This window comes from Urocitellus parryii, chromosome 3 (assembly GCF_045843805.1).
Source record: "Urocitellus parryii isolate mUroPar1 chromosome 3, mUroPar1.hap1, whole genome shotgun sequence".
NCBI classification, from domain to species: Eukaryota; Metazoa; Chordata; class Mammalia; order Rodentia; family Sciuridae; genus Urocitellus; species Urocitellus parryii.
In genome coordinates, this window is record NC_135533.1 from 16,378,502 (window position 1) to 16,397,099 (window position 18,598).

Genomic DNA, 18,598 nt, shown 5'->3' on the forward strand with positions numbered 1-18,598 from the left:
AGTATTTTTTACATTTAGAGGAACATTGACAGTGCCTGCCAAGAGAGCTAGTGAGTGCTGGGCATAAATTTTCGATCATAGCTGGGCAGTGGACACATTGAATGTCAGTAAACTGCTCAGGAGGGAGGACTGAAACCAATCTCTGCATATTTTCCTAATCACCAGAGAGTCAGTCTCTCTCTCTCTCTCTCTCTCTCTCTCTCTCTCTCTGGCAGTCCTCTTAATGATTGCTTTATACATGGGCAGCTACATAGCAAGGATTAAAATGAGCTTGCAGAGAGGCCAAAATAGCAGCAAATCACTAGGAAAAATGTAGAATCAGCCAATACATGTAATATTCCAGGTGGAATAGCTTTGTAATCTTATGTCCTTTTAGGAGGAGGAAAAAAAATATTAGAAACAAAGTGTAGGATTTGGGATTCAGTCTTAGGTTTGCCTTTCCTAGGTATATGACTTTGATTCTGTCATTGAACCTTTGAAACCCCTTGCTTTTCCTGCCTGTGAAACAGGCATAATAAGATATGTCTCTTAAAAAAACATGTTTGACCAGTGTTGTGTGACAAAGGAAACCTCTGCAGTGATATTACTGCATGTTTTGACCGTGAGATGGAAAGGATGGAAGGTGAGCTAGAATGATCAGATGTGTACACCATAGACCACCTTCTCTTTGCCACAGAGAGCAGTCAGTGTTTTAGTATAGTCATCTACACACTCTTTTCAAGTCCTTAAAGCGGGAAGCTTTATGTTTGCTTAGTAGTTGAGAGTTCTCTAAAACCACCTTTGATCACCATCTAGAATTTGATTCCTATCTAAATTACATTTGAAAACATTTCATTTATTTAAGTCTCTAAGCTTTCTTGGAAGCTATTTTCGAGCATGCTCATGAAAATTAGGTTGTATAAGAACAGCCAGGACAAGCTCCGGGTGCTTAGACAATAACCTTGAGTGTTATCAAAATCATTACTACTTAGTTTAAAACTTTGCCTAAAGAACTCCTCAAAAATTATCAGGGACTTTGGGGATGCTTTACTCCTCTTCCCAAAAGAAAACAATAACAAGGAAATTCTGGGATGAAGCTATGAATAAAGCAAATAGAAAAGCAGACTTTGTGACTCTGACCACGGAGGAGTCTGTAGCCCTGACTGGAGTTTTTGTCTTTTGGTCTTTGTCACTAGTGGGAAATGAGAAAGGCAAAGGGAAGGGTCTCCTTTGATTAGTCAGAGGATGCTACTCTTTGGGGAAAGCACTGACAGATCAGGGAAGCACACAGAGGCGCTGAGCAAGGCTGGCCTGGGCCTTTGAGACCAGAGTCATGTCAATCAACAGCAAAGCAGTTTCTTCTCAGAAGTCCAGTCCACTTCTGTTACAGATTAAATATTTAAAAAAGTAATCACTTGTTACTGTTTTGTGTTTTCTTGGTCTAGTATTCCCATACTCATTTCACATTCATGAGAGTTATTAATTATTTCATTCAAAATACTGACTTCCCTGTGGCAAGGATCAGATGGCCTGTTGGAGCTTATCCTCACTTATAAGAGATATCTTTTTCTTTTAAAAAGTGTTCAAAATGTTACATTTAACCTTTTAAACATAAAAATTATCTCAAAGAAATCAAATAAAACTTGTTTGAATCAGATGGTTGTGGTAGTTAATGCTACTGCCTTCATTTATAGCTTCATTCCTTTCATTCTGGTAAGACTTTCATCGTTGATTCTCTGCATATAAGTATCTAATAATAAATAACCCAAGTTAAGAAGGACAGTATTTACTGTGATTGTGAAAACAGACAGTTTGTTTTTTTTGTCAAATATCAGGTTTGTTTTATATTAAATCAAAATGAAACCTAGCTCTGAACTCTGGGTCTAGTTAAGCTATAAAAAAGCATAAATTTTCAATCATAGTAACTGGCCACCCAGTTAAGCAGAATTAGAGACAAGGGGAATAAGATCATGGTGCCTATTGTTGTCAACCCAGTTATCTTGAAAATTTTCTTAGACTTGTGACTGCTTCAAACCCTGGCTTTTTCTGTTTTCATTGTTGCAGTGTGATGGAACAGATCTCACCCCAAAGATTCAGGAACTCAAGTTCCAGTGTATAGTATTTTTAAATATACCCAGGTAAGCTCTGTTTATATATATCCTTGGTTTGATGTGAACTTTGACTTGATGTATACCTGTTTTCATAACAGAGACATTTCAGGTATTACCAATAAAAATCAGTTATTTTATGTTTTATTAGTGTATTACAATCATACATAACAGTGTGGTTCACTGTGACTTATTCCTATATATACATAGCATAATTTGCTTCAATTAATTCTTCATACTGACCCTTTTCTCTCCCTTCCTTTCCCCACCCTCCCTGCCTCCTTTCCTTTCCTCTTCCTCATGTTTATTTACATACACATGTATATATACACACACATATATATAGGTACATTATAATTATACATAAACATGGAGTTCATTGTAGTATATTCATACAAGCATATAGCATAATTTGGCTGATTTTATTCTCTAGTTCTTCCCCGTTCCCTCCTGTCCTCCTTCCCTCTCAATCCCCGACTCTGCTGATCTTTCTTCTATTTTGTGAGATTTCCTTTCATTTATTCCTTTTTTCTCTCTAGCGTCTGCATATGAGAGAAAACAGTTTACTCTCCACTTTCTGGCTCTGACATATTTCACTTAGCTGATGTTCTTCAGTTCCATTCATTTATTAGTAAACGACATAATTTCATTCTTTTTTTATGGCTCCACTGTGTATGTATACCAAATTTTCTTTATTCTTTCATCTATTGACTGATACCTAGGCTAGTTCCAGAACTTGGCTATTGTGAATTTTGCTGCTATAAACATTGGAATGAATGTACGACTATAATGTGCTAATTTGTTCTTCTGGATAAATTCTTAGGAGCAGAATAACAGGGTCATATGGTGGTTCCATTCCTAGTCTTTTGAGGAATTTCAATACTGATTTCCATAGTGGTTTTTGCAATCCCACCAACAATATATAAGTGTTCCTTTATATATAAATAATATCCATCAAGAATATAAATAATATTCTTGACATTCTAACTGGAGTGAGATGAAATCTCATTGTAGTTTAGATTTGCATTTCTCTGATTGCTAATGATGTTGAACATATTTTTTTCTTAAAATATTTATTGTCCACTTGCATTTTTCTTTTGAGAAATGTTACTTTAGTCCATTTGCCTGTTTACTGATTGGGTTATTTGTTGTTTTTTTTTGGTGTTTTTTAAATTTTTTAATATACTCTGTATATTAAACCTTTGTCCGAAGAGCAGCTAGCAGTGATATCTTTCCATTCTATATGTATTTTTCACACTCTTATTTCCTTTGGTATACATATCTTTTTAATTTAATGCCATTCCCCTTGTTGATTCTTGGTTTTATTTCTTCAGTTTCAGCAGTTGTATTAAGGGAGCTGGTGTCTGTGCTTATATGTTGGTGTGCTGACCCTATCTTTTCTTCCATCAGCTGCACAATTTCTGTCTAATTTCTTAGTTTTTCATTCACTTTGTGTTGTCTTTTTGTTCAGGTTGATAGATAGGGGTCTGTTTCCATTCTTGGAAGACTCCAACACTCCACAGGAAAACATCTAGGGCTGACAAATTTGGTAAAATAGAAGGATACAAGAGCAGCATTCAAACTCCATGGCTTTTCTATACACCAATAATTAACCCCTCAAAAAAGGAATCAAAAAACATTCACCATAGCTTAAAAACAGACCCAGGAATAAATGTAACCGAGGAGGTGAAAGATCTGTACAATGGAAGTTATAGAATACTGAAGAAATAAATTGAAGAAGACATTAGAAGATGAAAAGGCCTTCCACATTCTTAGATAGGCAGAATTAATATTGTCAAAAATGGTCATATTACCAAAAGTAATCCATATAATCTGCATCAAAGTTCCAATGACATTCTTCACAGACTAGAAAAAAAAATAGTTCTAATGTTCATATGGAAGAATAAAAGGCCCAGAATAGACAAAGCAATCCTGAGCAATAATAAATAACAAGGCTAAAGGATCATAGTACCCAAACTCAGATTATACTACAGAGCTATAGTAACAAAACCAGAATGATACTGGCCAAAAACAGACATGAGACCCAGGGAATAGATAGTTGAGAAGACACAGAGACAAACCTACCTGGACAAGAGTTATCTCATCTTTGAGAGAAGTGCCAAAAGCATAAGGTGAAGAAAAGATAGATTTTTAAATGAGTGATACTGGGAAAACTGGATAGCCATTTGTAGAAGAAAATCAGTTATCTTAATGGCTCAGGAAAGGTTTTCAGATGATAATTTTATTCTCCTACCTGGTTTATCTAGTGTTCTCTGTGGTAGGTGGTTTTGTGTGTCACGTGGCGTTCTTAGTCTAGACTCATCCAGCCTTAACAGACCCCAAACCCCTTTTGATTGGAACATTTTCACTTAGTTCTCAATTACTACCCTCCTACCCCTAATCTGCCTCCTCAAGGAGTGATAGAAGTGAATAAATTTTTGTTCTCAGTTTCCCAAAAGCTATTAGGAAACCATCCAGCCTGATTCATGTGTGGATTTCATTGCCAGGCGATTGCTTTAAAAAAATAGAATCAATTAGAGAAGCATTTTCTAGCCAGGATGTCAATTATCTTTGGTACTATTATATATCTCAGAAGAAAGGAATATTTAAGAGTAACTAGTCTCAAAATAAGCACATTACCTCAGCAACACCAAATATGATTCTTGGCTTCCAAGCCAAGATTTTGGAAGGCATGGATCTCTAACCCTTTGTTACCCACCCACTAACCAACTTCAGACACAAAGTCTGCAGATAAAGTTTACTGAGACTGAATTTAATTAAAATGAGAGTTCTATGCAAATTTATGTCTGTGAAAACACATCGTAGTCTCCTCATTATTCTTGGCAGTGCTCTGTATAGTCAGTTGCAGTCTCATTCCAGAGATATCTTTAGCTTAGTTCTGTAGATGGCCTAGATTCTCAGGAAACATTGGCTAGTAGCATTCTGTATTTTTTTTTCTTGTTCTCTTCTCCTTTTTTTTTTATCCCTATACTCCTCTTTCTTGGACATTTTATATTCTCTTTCCTTTACTTTTCTAATGGCTTTTATTTCCCCCTCCCATTCTGATTTTGTCTTTCCCCATTCCTTTTCCTCTACTTTCTTCTTTAGTTGTCTTTTCTTCTCTCATAGGCCTTTCTTATCCTAAAATCATGCATATTGTGGTGAATGCTACCCATTTCCATTCCCTCTCTTAAATTAGTATGTGTGTGTCTTCCCTTAACACCAATTCTGAAACCACCTAAAGAGAATTCATAGGAGAGCATAGAAACAGACATAATCCTAAAGTGAGAAATGTTGATAAATAATGAGGGGAAATTTGGGTACCACAGGATGCTTTTGTTGCAAAATTATGGCCATTTTCGCAGGATCGTACCTTGGAGATGATAAATTAATTTTCTTTTCATTTGAAAGGTGTATACCAAGAGCAGAAAACTGTTCTTATATTTAATGAGCATTGGTTCTAACTGTAAATAAGTAACTTAGATTTGAGTTAAAATGATGCATAAGTACAGTTGCACATATTTATGGAGTTTATGTGAGGTCTTGATATATGTATTCATTACTTTAACTGCCAGTTGATCTCTAATGACAGAATCATGAGCAGAATAGAGTCTATTTATTTCTATTTTTCCCCTTATCCTGCAGATATTGTGCTGGCACAATGCCCTGGGGAAACCCGGGAGACCACCATGACTTTGAGCCTCAGCGTCATGATGATGGCTATATTGAAGTCATTGGATTCACCATGGCCTCTTTGGTGAGCAGTACAACTATTTTGTTGAAACAAAATGCATTTAAATCATAGAGGTTATCAATTTATAGTCCTTATACAGTATAAAGTTAGTATAAAGTTGCTTAGGAAAAACATGAAAAAAAGTGAAAACTCATGAACGTGTGATTGAATTTCAAAAAAAATTAAATTAGTATCATTTCATACTTTTCTTAATTTTCTACCAGAATAAAAAATTTTCATACTAATTAAAAAGCAATATCCCACAGAAATATCCCAGCACTGATGTAAAAACCATAGCATTTAGTACATTTTGGATAACTGAGTACTAGAATATTTAGGCAAAAATTCAATTGGTTATTTGTGTTCAACTTCATCTTGCTTACTTACTTATGCATGAGATGGGCATATCCATTATCTCAAAATATTTCATATAGAAAGACATCATTATCATGACTTTAGTAAATATTCACTTGCTACAATATTGAGATCACTTGATTTTTTCAATACTGTTTGCTTGTATTAAATGGTAAATTTGTAATAAAAGTATGTTTTCAACTAGGTTTTATCTATGCATTCCTGTTTGTTTTTAAATGAAGGAACCAATTAAAATTATACTATTATTTTATCTTGTGTAAATCAATCTATGTTATCAGTTAGAAAAAAAACAAATCAAGATTAAAGCCTCTACTTGAAATCTTTGGTTAGTACTTGGTTAATTAAACCTTGTGCACAAGAGCAAGGAGGTTGTACTTCTCCTTCAAAATCAAGCAAATAGATCTCTTTTCAATCCTCTTGTGAATTTCAAATGACTTCCTCAATCATCTCCAACAGTGAAGCCTAACAGAATAACCTACAATGGTCATAGCAAGAATCTGCATCACTTGACTTGTGTTCCTTGTTCAACTTGCCATCTCTAGAATGACATGGGTTGTTATGGTATGAAAGACGGAGATGGACCTGCTTTTTAGGGTCATAGCTCATATGCTGCTGTTTCTCACCGGTGCTTTGCATGGTAATTACAAGGAAGATACATCAAAGAAAAAACAGGATTAAGTTCAGACAGGAGGTGTGCAAGGAAGTATTATGCTGGTATATAGGGAGAAAAAAACCCAAACTGTCCTTATGTGTTCACTCATTCATTCATTCACTGATCCAGTGGACATTTATTGAATGGTTACCATGTGCCAGAGCTTCCTGGGCCTGGCCATGAGGTGGAAGGCTGTCAAGAATTGTCTGAGGGATGATGTCCCTTGTGTAACCCTAACATAGCACAGGGATTACCAGATACTTTCTTTTGCCCTTAGGGTCAAAATTTAAATCCTTTCCCTGTCTTTGACATCAAGGTTCTCGCTGATTCTCCAGCTTTCCTAACATCCATCTTTGCTTTCTAGCCCAAGTAGCTTACTAGTCGAACAGAGATTCCAACATCCCCTTGTTCTTCCTCTCCCTTTAATGTTTCTTGACTCTTCACCTTCTATGGCTTCTCAGTCTATGTCTGTATTTCTTCATGTGGTCTTTTTTGGGGTTGTTTGTTTACAAATGTATAATGAGTGTCTGATCAGGGGAGATGGGCAGATAAAAAGTGAGTTATCAGAGAAGAGTTGAACAGAGGGACTCTTTATTCATGGTGCACTAAGTTTATAGGAAGCGACAATTCCTCAGCTGAAGGACGAAGGACAAAGAAATGGTCACCCATAACAGAAAGAGAAGTACTTGGAAGGGGCCCCTTGATAGATGTGATATTGGCAGAGGAAGCTGCCAACTTGTGCCTTCCAGACAGAGAAGAGCACACATATGGTTTCCTTGTCCTCTGGACCTTCTGCAGGTGGCTCCCTCTGGAGAAGCCTGACCAGGAGCCAGAGGATACAGAGGCCAGCAATACAGTCCAAATAGATCAGCTTCATAAGACAGAAAGGAGGGTAGGGAGGGCTGCAGAGGCAGCTGGGAGAGGCCAATGATGGGCATCCATCACTGCAGTTCTGCTTTGCAGGGACTCAGCAGAGAGCCAGATACCTGCAGTTGGCAATGTGGAAATGTGATCCATGGAATGAATTTTACCAGGAGGAGAATGGGACTTGGCATTCTGGAAAAAGGGAAATTTACAAACATTTGCAAGTATAAGAAATTATAGTCCTGCATGGGAACTAGAAGTAAGTAGCTTTATGTAGTATAAAGGTAGGGAGAAAGTGAGAGTGGGTCAGATGGTGCTGGAGAAGTACAAGGGCCAGATCCTAGGGTGCATAAAGAATTTACCAAGGGGTTTTTACTTTATTAAGTGTAACTGGGAGTTAATAAACTTTTTAAAATATATATTTTTAATGGGAAGATTTTAATATAAAAATAGAAAAAGTTATATAAAGGACCCCTAAGTACCACTACTCGGCTTTTATACTAATCAACTCATAGACAATGATATTTGTTCCTATCTCTGACTTTTACCCTTATTCTATTTTGAAAATAATTCCGGATGTTATGTTATTTTACCAGAAAGACTTTCCTTTATTTAAAAAAGCCCTCAATAATGTTATTTTATCTAAAATAAATTGTTGAATATCACTGTAAATCTACTTAGTGCTCAAATTTCTAGTTGTCTCTGAAATGCCATTAGTTTTCTTACACTCTATCTCTCTAAATCAGGATCCAAAAATAGTTTACACATTCTGTTTGATTCATAAGATTTTCAAACCTATATAGATTATTTTCCAACTCTTATTTTTTTTCCCTTTTTTGTTTGATGACAAAACCTGGTCATTTGTTTGGTAAAATTTGTCATTTGTTTGGTAAAACCTGGTCATTTTGTTTGGTAAAATTTCCGAGTCTGAATTTCACTAATATCACCCCTGAAGTGTCAGTTAACATGCTGTTCTTTCTTCTCTGGTTTCAGTAAATTGATAGTTGGCTCTAGATACATTTCCCTGTAAACTGGTATATGTTAAGCTTTCCTAATCCAAAAATTCAAAATCTGACACTTACTGAGTGCTTTTAGATTTCAGAGCACTTTGGAATTTTATATTAGAGATGCTCCACTGGTAAAGACTATGCAAATATTCCCCAATCCAAAAACATATGAAATTTGAAACATGTCTGGTCTCAAGCATTTTGGATAAGGGGTGCTCGGCCTAGGTTCTAGGGACATCATTTATATTTTCCAGAAAATCTCTTTGTGGGAGTGTTTTCTTCTTCCAAAGGGGATGTATAATAAGTTGTTGTGTCTCTCCTCTCTTTTTTAATGTTAGCAGATATTGATAGTCATTGTCTGGATACAATAATCATTAGAGATTTTAAAAGAGTGATATTCTAATTCATTGGAATGTTTCTTTAAAGAGAGGTCTCTTTACCTGCTATTTGATCACTTAGATATATGCTTACATAGGAAAGGCAGGATAAGAGATTTTTTTTCTTTCTATATTTTCAAAATAATGAGTTGGTTCTGTAGCATCCTCTGATGGTGATTGGATTTAAAACAGCATTGAATGTTTGGATACATCCATCAAGAATTAGGCTCCATGTGTCCTCCCCATGAGTCTGGTTGGGCTTGTGAGTGCCTTGAGGGGTCAAGTACAGTGGAAGCTGTGCTATGTACTTTTTGAGGCTGGGTCATAAAAAGGACATTCAATATATGGGAAATCTGGGCAACACTGATAGTCTCCAATTAATAGGAATTGTAAAAATTCAACTTAAATATCTCAGCTTTCATTCACTCAGTGTCATTTATAAGTATTTATGGAATCCACAAATACTAAATCCATGGATGACGTGCTGCTAGGTAAAATGGTTGAGAAATGGGCTTAGGGTGCTCACAGCTTACTGTTATGGAGGGAGACCCAAGAAGTAAAAATGTCATCCCAGTCTGATGTACTAAATCCTGGAAGTAAGGCATGAGTAATAATAGGAAAGAGAGATGGTGTTATCAGTACTGGCTTCACAGAGGAGGAAGGAATTGAGGTGTGATGTGGCCCCAAGGTGTTCCCATCAGAGGAACTAGCCTGAGGACACATATCCTAGAGAGCCCATGGTGGCGCCTTTGAGCAACCCTATACATATAGTGAGTAAAGACAGACATATGGAGAAAGGGCAGAAACAGCCCACTGAGCTGTTGATGGACAGGCCGAGGGAGTGGGGTGAGAGGAGCAGACTGTGCTTTAGAAAGATTGCCTAGGTGTTGGTGGGGAAGGCGAACAGACTCTACCACTAAAGGCTGGTGGGCAAATCAACACATTGGTGCCGTGTCCAGGTGAAGAAGCGAGGAGACCTGGAAGCCAGAAGCAAGAAAGTGGCAAGGAAGACGGAGGGTGAGTTTCCGTCACTTGGACATAGTGACTCATTGTGAAGGGTAAAGGAGGAGAGGTGTAAATGAACTCTGGGACCTTAGGCAACCAGGTGAAGAATGACTGCCTTAAATGATGTAGAAAATAGAAAAGAGAATGTTACTAAAGTAATGGACTCAGTTTTACGTATTTTAAATTTGTAATTCCTGGAAGATATCTAAGGGAATGTAAAAACAGGCAACTCGAAGTATATATTTAGAGCTCAGAAGACCTCTGTAGGTTGCAGAGATGGTTTTAGGGGCCTGTCATATCCTACTTTATTCCATCCTATCATTTGTAGGTAAAAGAGAAAAATAATAGTAGATGGGAGTTCTTGAACAGGAAATGGAATACCAAAATCATGCCAATTAAATTCTCCTTACGCAATATGAATAATGAAATGCATGCATGCCAGCTATCATCAATGTGTAGTAAAATCGCCAATTATAGTGATTCCTAATCGCTTCCAAAATAGGAAATCCTACTGCAGAACAACGGAGTGAGATGTAGGTTAATACGTCTGGTCTTTAGCACCCAGTACTCTCTGTTGGAACCTACTTCTCTATTTTCACACCCATGTCCGTCATTGCTTTCATTCAGGATGGAAAGGGCTTATTTTTAGTCATTCAATTCTGCAATTTCTTAAAACTATCAAATTGATTATATTTCAAAGAAGGAAAATTATGTGAAAACTCAAGCATCTGTTTAAGATGATTATATAAACAGAAGAATGAAGTTATTTGAGTTGTGTCTGCATATTTTTGTGTATTTAAAATAGTTGCCATATAATTTAAAAACATAACTAGTAGGTCAACGCTTTTAGAAGCAAATTATTTTTCTTAGAAATCGACATGTCTGAAGTCATTAGAGACTATGTACTTTCAAGCTAATGGAATAAACAATTAATATTTTTGTAGATTGCTTATAACTTAAGTAAATTCCAAAGAACAGAAAATTCAGAGTGGCTCTTGGAGACAGATTTAAAATAATTACTGGAATAGAATTTTTTAAAAAAGACTATTTCTTTTAGACTCTTTATCTTGTAATTGCAAACTTCAAAGCAGAAGTCTTCAATTCACTATATTGGTTGAAATGCATTCCTACTAATTAAGATGATTCTTCTCTGTGTACTGGGTCTCCTGATTACCTTTATGGATTTTACACAGGCCATAATCAGGAATTGTAATTTGTATTTATTTCTGCCACAATTTTCTGCCATTATAGTTGTGAAGGTCCTTTCATGTTAAGTCTGTTTCTAAGTAATTTAAAACTGTTCAAGACAGTTCAAAGCATTATTCAGATTGAGGAAGTGGGAGCCTAATTTGCTATTCAGTACGAAATCCAAGATTTCAGTCTTATAAACTTTAAAGAAAGCACATTGATCTTTTTGTTAATTGAAATTAAAATGTATAAGCTCTTTTATATGTATGAATTAGGAAAGGAAAAAGTTCTTCAGTGAGAAAAAAATTACATGGGGAAATTCCCAGGGTTGAAGTTTTATATTTACCATGTAATATGATATTTTATATTTTTTAGAAAAGAAAATGTAACATTAAATATTTGCTTATTTTGATAATGACATTAGTGTTTGGATTGAAGTAAATATATCAGTCACAATCATATGATTCATAAGTGACTGTATTTTGATGTATTTTCTTCCAATGTCTTTATTTTTATGTCTTAAAATATACATGAAATTATATTATCATAAGTAAAACTGATAACTAGAAATAGTCACATACCCACCAGTTCATTGTATAAATGCCACTACATATAATAATTGTTCCTTTATGAAAAATTATTTCATGAAACTTTTAGGTTCTGAATGTTTGTTGTCATAAATAATCCTGTAATTAACATAATTATTTGGTTTGTAAAAGTCTGTACACATTTCAGATTATTTTCTTATGATAAATATCTAGGAATGAGATTACTGATTTGATGACTTAAACATTTAAAAATCCTATTAATAAGAATTTTAAAGGGGCTGGGGATGTGGCTCAAGCGGTAGCGCGCTCCTCAGCACCACATACAAACAAAGATGTTGTGTCCGCCGAAAACTAAAAAATAAATGTTAAAAAAATTCTCTCTCTCTCTTCTCTCTCTTTTAAAAAAGAGAATTTTAAAACTTCTTTTTAGAAATTGTATATTGTTCACAGTGTACAGAGTACAATAGCAATGTACTTGGATGACTTAAATGAAATGTCCTCTAGGTGCTGAAAAAGTGTTACTAGAAGAGATACAAAGGCTGTTATGACACAGCACTTGACAAAACAGAATGAGGGGAGAAAGTAAGATTCCATCCCCCCCCAAAAAAAATTGTGTTTTATAAAGTTATTAAAACTTTGGAGCAAATAGTTATGTCCTAAATTTAAAAAAATAAGAGTAAGGACAAATATATCTTTATTGTTACTTCTTATGTCTTTTTTAAAAATAACAATCCTTGTGTCTTTATATATGTTAATGGGCTGTTTATCTTTCAGTTGCCAGGGACATGTTGTGGACACAGGTCTTTTGACAGACTTACTTATTGCAAATGTATTCTCAGTTTGTACTTTTCTTTTTGTATTTTTCTTGTTTCTTTTGATGAGCACACATTTAAAACATTTTTTATGAATTTCAGTTTTATGAAGTAGGCTTAACTTCATAAAAGTAGGCTTAACTTCATGTTAAAGATTCTTATGTGCATCTTTTAAAAAAATTTTGTAGTTGTAGATGGACAGAATGCCTTTATTTTATTTGTTTATTTTTATGTGGTGTTGAGGATCGAATCCAATGCCTCACACATGCAAGGCAAGTGCTTTGCCTCTGAGCCCCAGCTCTATCCTAATATGCATCTTAAACTTGATTATTCCAAGAAAGATCAGGAAGGCATTCTATATTTTCTTCCTGAATGTTTTTAGTTGTACAAAGACACAATACCTTTATTTTATTTATTTTTATGTGGTGCTGAGGATTAGGCCCAGTGCCTCACATGTGTTAGGCAAGTGCTCTACCACTGAGCTACAACTCCAGCCCTAAAATTAATTTTTATGTATCATGTAAGATAGCTGTTTATGCATTTAAAAAATGTTTATCTAGTATTTTTCTGCACTATTTGTTGAATGAACTTTCCTTTTCTATAGAATCGACTTGGTGCCTTTGCCCTTTGTGTGTGAACCTTTTTCTGAAATCTGTATCCTTCTGGCTTGTGTATGCCCACACCACTCTGTCCTGATTACTCTAGCTTTATAGTTAGTCTTCAGTCCGGTAATATGATTCATTTCACTTTGTTCTTATAAGAGAATTTTGGTTATTCTAGCTCCTCTGTATCTGCATGTAAACTTTATAATTTGTCAATATCTACTAGAAATCTCTTGGATTTTGAATTGGGGTTGCACTAAACTTTTAAAATTAGGATATTAGCAATGTTGATTGTTCCAGTCTATGAACACATATATTTATTTATTTATTTATTTAGGTGTTTTTATCTTCCTTCACCAATTTTTTTTTAACTTCAGGGTAGTTTTCAGTTTCCTGCACAGCTGTTAATTTCTAAATATTTTATGCTTTTTGAGGCAATTTTAAATGATATTTTAAGTTTTATAATTATTATTGCTGGTAAGTAGAAAACTGATGTATGTGCATTTATTTATTTATTTACTTACTTACTTACCTTATCTTGTAGCTTTTCTAAATCCTTTTTAGTTCTGGTAGTTTTTGCAGACTCCTTAGGTTTTTCTATACATACAATCATGTTGTTTGTGGGTCAGGACAGTCTTACTGTTTTCTTACATACCTTTTATTTTTTTTTTCTTGCCTTTTTGAGTTGGCCAGTATGTTCAGTGAGATGTGAATAAACTTGGTAAGAATTAACATATTTGTCTTATTCTTGATTAGAGGGAGAAACATCTATATTCTCTCATAAAATATGTTATTTAATAGGCTTATTTTTAAAGTAAACATTCTTTATTCCCTTAAATATTTCTATTATATTCCTAGTTCCCTCAGAGTTTTTTGTCACAAATGTCTGGTGTATTTGATTAAATGCTTTTCTGCATCTTGCAAAAACGACATATAATTTTCTCCTTTCTGTTGTTTAAATCATAAATTCCTCTTATTTTTAAAAAGGCTTATATTAACCATGCATTTCTGGGCTAAACTACTCTTAGTCTTAATGTATTATTAGTTTTTATTTTGCTAGATAAAATTTGTTAATATTTTATTAGGTATTTTTGTGACTATGTTTATGAAATATATTGGTTGATTAATTTATTTTCTTTGTTCAATTTTGATATCAAGTTTTGTTTGCTCCATGAATTGAAATAAGAAATGACATTCTTTATTTGTCTAAAAGAACTTATGGAAACTTGTTTTATTTATTTTTTCTTATATTTTTATAGAATTTCCCAATGAACCATTTGGCTCTAAAATTCATTTGAGAAAAGGATAGGTACAGAATTATTCAAATTCTATTCTACTGCATCTACCACTCTTTTTAAAGAAAAGAGCCTCACTCCGTTGCTCAGACTGGCTTCAAACTTGTGAACCTCCTGTGCCAGCCTTCCAAGTAGCTGGGACTATAGACACCATGCCCAGCTCTATTTCTTCTAGAATCAATTTTATTCAGTTAAATTATTTAGGGAATTTTTCATTTCACCTACTTGTTGAGTCCATGGACATAAAGTTATTTATAATGTTCTGTTATTATCCTTTTACTGATTATTGGATCCTCTCCTCTATTCCTAATACAAGTAATTTGTTATCCATCTTTTTCTTGTAATTTTACTTTTCCCACTTACCTTGCTCTCTTATTTTCTTATACTTTACTTTTATATGCCATAAGTAAACCCCACAATTTAATATTTTTGCTTTTAGCAGTGGATTGTCTTTTAAAGAAATTGAGATGAAAGAAAATTGATAACCTTTTGTTACCTATATATTTACCACTTCCAGAATTCTTCATTCCTTCCTGTCAATCCAAGTTTTCATGTAGCATCATTTTGTTATTATTTGAAAGAACTCCCCCAGCATTTCTCAAATGAAGGCAACAAATAATTACAAATTTTACTTTCTGAAAATACTCTTATTTGACACTCAGTTTTAAAATTTTAATTTTATGGAGATAAAATTCTGAATTGACAGGTTTGTTTGCTAATTTGCTTGTTTTAGCACTTTAATTATGTTATTTCATTTTCTTCATTCCTCTGTATTTTTTTGAAAAAATATTCAACTATAATTTGTACCTTTATTCCACTGATGATAGTGTCTTTTTTTCCTATTTTTTTAAAAAAATATTTTTAGTTATAGATGGACACAACACCTTTATTTTGTTTATTTATTTTTATGTGGTACTAAGGATCGAACCCAGGGCCTTACATGTGCCAGGCAAACTCTCTACCCCTGAGCCACAGCCCCAGTCCTTTTCCTGTATTTTTGAGATTGTCTTTTTATTTTTGATTTTATGAAGCTTCTTTGTGGTTGTATCACTTTCCTATTACCTCTGTAAACAAATTACGACAAACAGTGGCTTAAGACAGCATAAATCTATTTTTCAATTATGGAGTTAATAAGTCTAAAACAGGTTTTTGGTAGAGCTGTATCTTCTGGACACCCTGTGGGTGAATCCATGTCCTGGTCTTCTGCAGCCTCTAGAAGTTATCTTCTTTCTCTGGCCTGTGGTTCTGTATTTTATTCTCACATCTTCTCTGACTGACTCTCTTTTCCCACCTAACCCCTATCAGGACCTCTAAGATATTACTGGGCCCACTTAGATCATCCAGGATGATCTCTTACCTCCACATCTTCAGTGTATCCAGAAAAGGCTCATTTTTGTGTAAGGTTTTCATAATTTCTGGGAATTAGAATGTAGGCATCTTTGTTATTGTTATATTGGGAATTATTCTGCCTATCATAGTGGTTTTCTTTGTATTCACTCTAGTTTAGATTGGTTAATCTTCTTGGATTTGAAGACTGATTTTTTTTTCCCCCAACACATTTGGAATTTTTTTCCATGTACATTCTGCTCTGTTTTCCTTTCCCTTTCCTTATGGTATTCAAATGCCTGTATTATAGTTTGCTTATTTTTGTCTCACAGCTCATGAAATAAAATATTTCTGTATCTGCTTTTGAGATCAGTAGTTTCTATTGATGTCTTTCCATCTGCAGCAGCCTCTTTACTTCAGTGTTCCATTTGCTCTGAAGTCCACCCTGTGATAATTTCATTTTTCTTCTTCATTATGGATCACATTTTCTTTTTTTTCATGTCTAGTTCCATTGATTATATATACCAAGTAGATAATTCATTGAATGCAGTCTAAATTACGTTTTATTGCTATCTTGTATGTAGTGCTTTAACATATATATATTTTAACATATATATTTGTTTGTATATGTTATAAGGATATGTTTTATTTAGTTTTCCATTTCTTGCTTTACAAAATACAAAAAAAAAGTAAGTTTAGTATGAGAGGCAAATACCACTAGTCTTGTATTAAAAAAAATTAATAAGATATGTTTCTTCCCAGATTTGTATGTATGTATTTTATCCCATTGTTCCTGGATATATTGTTTATACTGTCACTAATCTAAGTATTTCAGGATATTACAGGTTTTGGAGGAATGATTGGATAATTTACTAATGGATATAAAACTGAATGTTTCCTTTTATGGCTTCCTTTTTTTTTTTTTTTCTTTTTGGTCGGTCATGAACTTATGTAGTTCGTTTCTACAATCTGTCTCCATTGAATAAGAATTCTAGTGATAAAGGGTGCTAGATACTTCCACTGAAAATGATCTATGTAACATTTCTCATCTTAGCAACTTGTGTAGTATATTGGAAAGGAAAAAGGCCATGTGAGATAGTTCCACTGTGTCTATTTAATACAGGAGGCTAGTCACGGGATGTTAGAAAATCTGTAAAGAGGGTAGCCTTAAGATTAGCAGTTCACAGATCAGCAACTTCAGAAAGTTTATGATTTCTAGTGATAGAGATAGAAAGGGAGAAGATGGTGTTATTAACTTCAAGGAGCTCAGGTTACAAGAAAGAGATGGAACTTTGGAAAAGTGGCTGCTGGAGAAGTTTGTTGATCAGCTGTGCATGCTATGATGGATGTAAGGTGGAAGCTAGAATTCTAGAGGAGGGAACCACTTCATGAGCGTTGGAGCCATTGCTGGAGCTATGTGTGCATCCGGGGCCACAGAGATAGAGAAGGTCTGAGGAGAGTGCTTCCTGTGGAAAATTCTCACCCATGTCCCACACAGGCGATGGAATTGGGGTCCCTCTTTGTGGAATGGGCTGGCTGCAGAATAAGAGCTAATAAAGAGAAAATGTTTTCTCTGATATAAGGTGGGTGACTCAAAGTCAGGTAGGGAGGGAGAGCATGGGAGGAAGATTATTTCTAGATAGGGGAGATGGGTGGGAGGGAAAGGGAGAGGGAAGGGGAATAGCAAGGATGGTGGAATGTGATGGTCATCATTATACAAAATGCATGTATGAAGATTTGAATTTGGTGTCAACATACCTTATATACAAACAGAGATATGACAAATTGTGGTATATATGTGTATTAAGAAGTGTAATGCAAAAAAAAGAGTACATGTATTATGGCATAATTTGGCGTGAACATACTTTATATACAGAGTTACAAAAAATTGTGCTGCACATGGGTAATAATGAGTGTAATGCATTCCACTATTGTTATGTATGTAAAAAATAAATTAAAAAGAAAATGGCAAAAAAAAAACCCAACCACATACTCAGGAAGGAATTTTGAAAAGCAGAGGTAGGATGGCTCACTGATCTCAGGGAAAAGAGAACGATGGATCCTGCACTTGCTTTATTTATATGGGGGGACATCAAAGGTTTTCCATGGAATGTTCTTTGCCAAGTAAGGTAGGAGGGGGGCTGTCCAGTTCCCAATGGGTTAAGCCCAACTCCACAGCTATGAGAGCAAAGACTGAGATTTCATGCCTTGGGTAGTCTGATACGCATGGGAAAGCCTGCATCGTTTCCAAGGACAAAACTTAAGTCTTCATAGCTCAGTACTGGGTAAAGACCCCTCAAGTAGCTCACCAGAGGCTTTCCACAGGAAATGAAAGCACAAAGGAGAATATGCCACTGTTAGAGACATTGCCTGGTGTATTAGCTTTCCTCTACTGTGACAAAATACCTGAGATAATCAACTTATAAAGAGAGTTTTTTTGGTTTATAGTTTTGGAAATATGCATTTGATCCTGTGTTAAGCAACACATCATGGAGAAAATCCTCACATTATGGCTGTAAATAAAAAAGAGAAGAAGAACAGCGGGTGGGGTCCCAATATTTTTTCAAGGGCATGTCCTTAATGATCTAACTTTCTCCAGGTAACCTCTACCTTTTAAAGGTTCCACGACTTCCCAGTAGTGTCATGGCCTATGGACTGAGTCTGTAACATAGGCTTTTGGAGGACTTTTGAGTTCCAAACTATTTCAGGTGGAAAAAAAACTTGCTT

At 34.9% G+C, this 18,598-nt stretch overlaps 1 protein-coding gene across 2 annotated transcripts in view; it reads left to right on the top strand.

Annotated features, from left to right (window-relative positions):
* Dgki (diacylglycerol kinase iota) overlaps positions 1-18,598 on the top strand; it is a 414,620-nt gene that overhangs the window by 259,469 nt on the left and 136,553 nt on the right. For both annotated transcript variants that reach the window (XM_026398565.1, XM_026398566.1), the window contains exons 18-19: positions 2,044-2,117; positions 5,733-5,844. In XM_026398565.1, the coding sequence (XP_026254350.1) occupies positions 2,044-2,117; positions 5,733-5,844 (186 nt within the window). The remainder of the gene's footprint in view (positions 1-2,043; positions 2,118-5,732; positions 5,845-18,598) is intronic.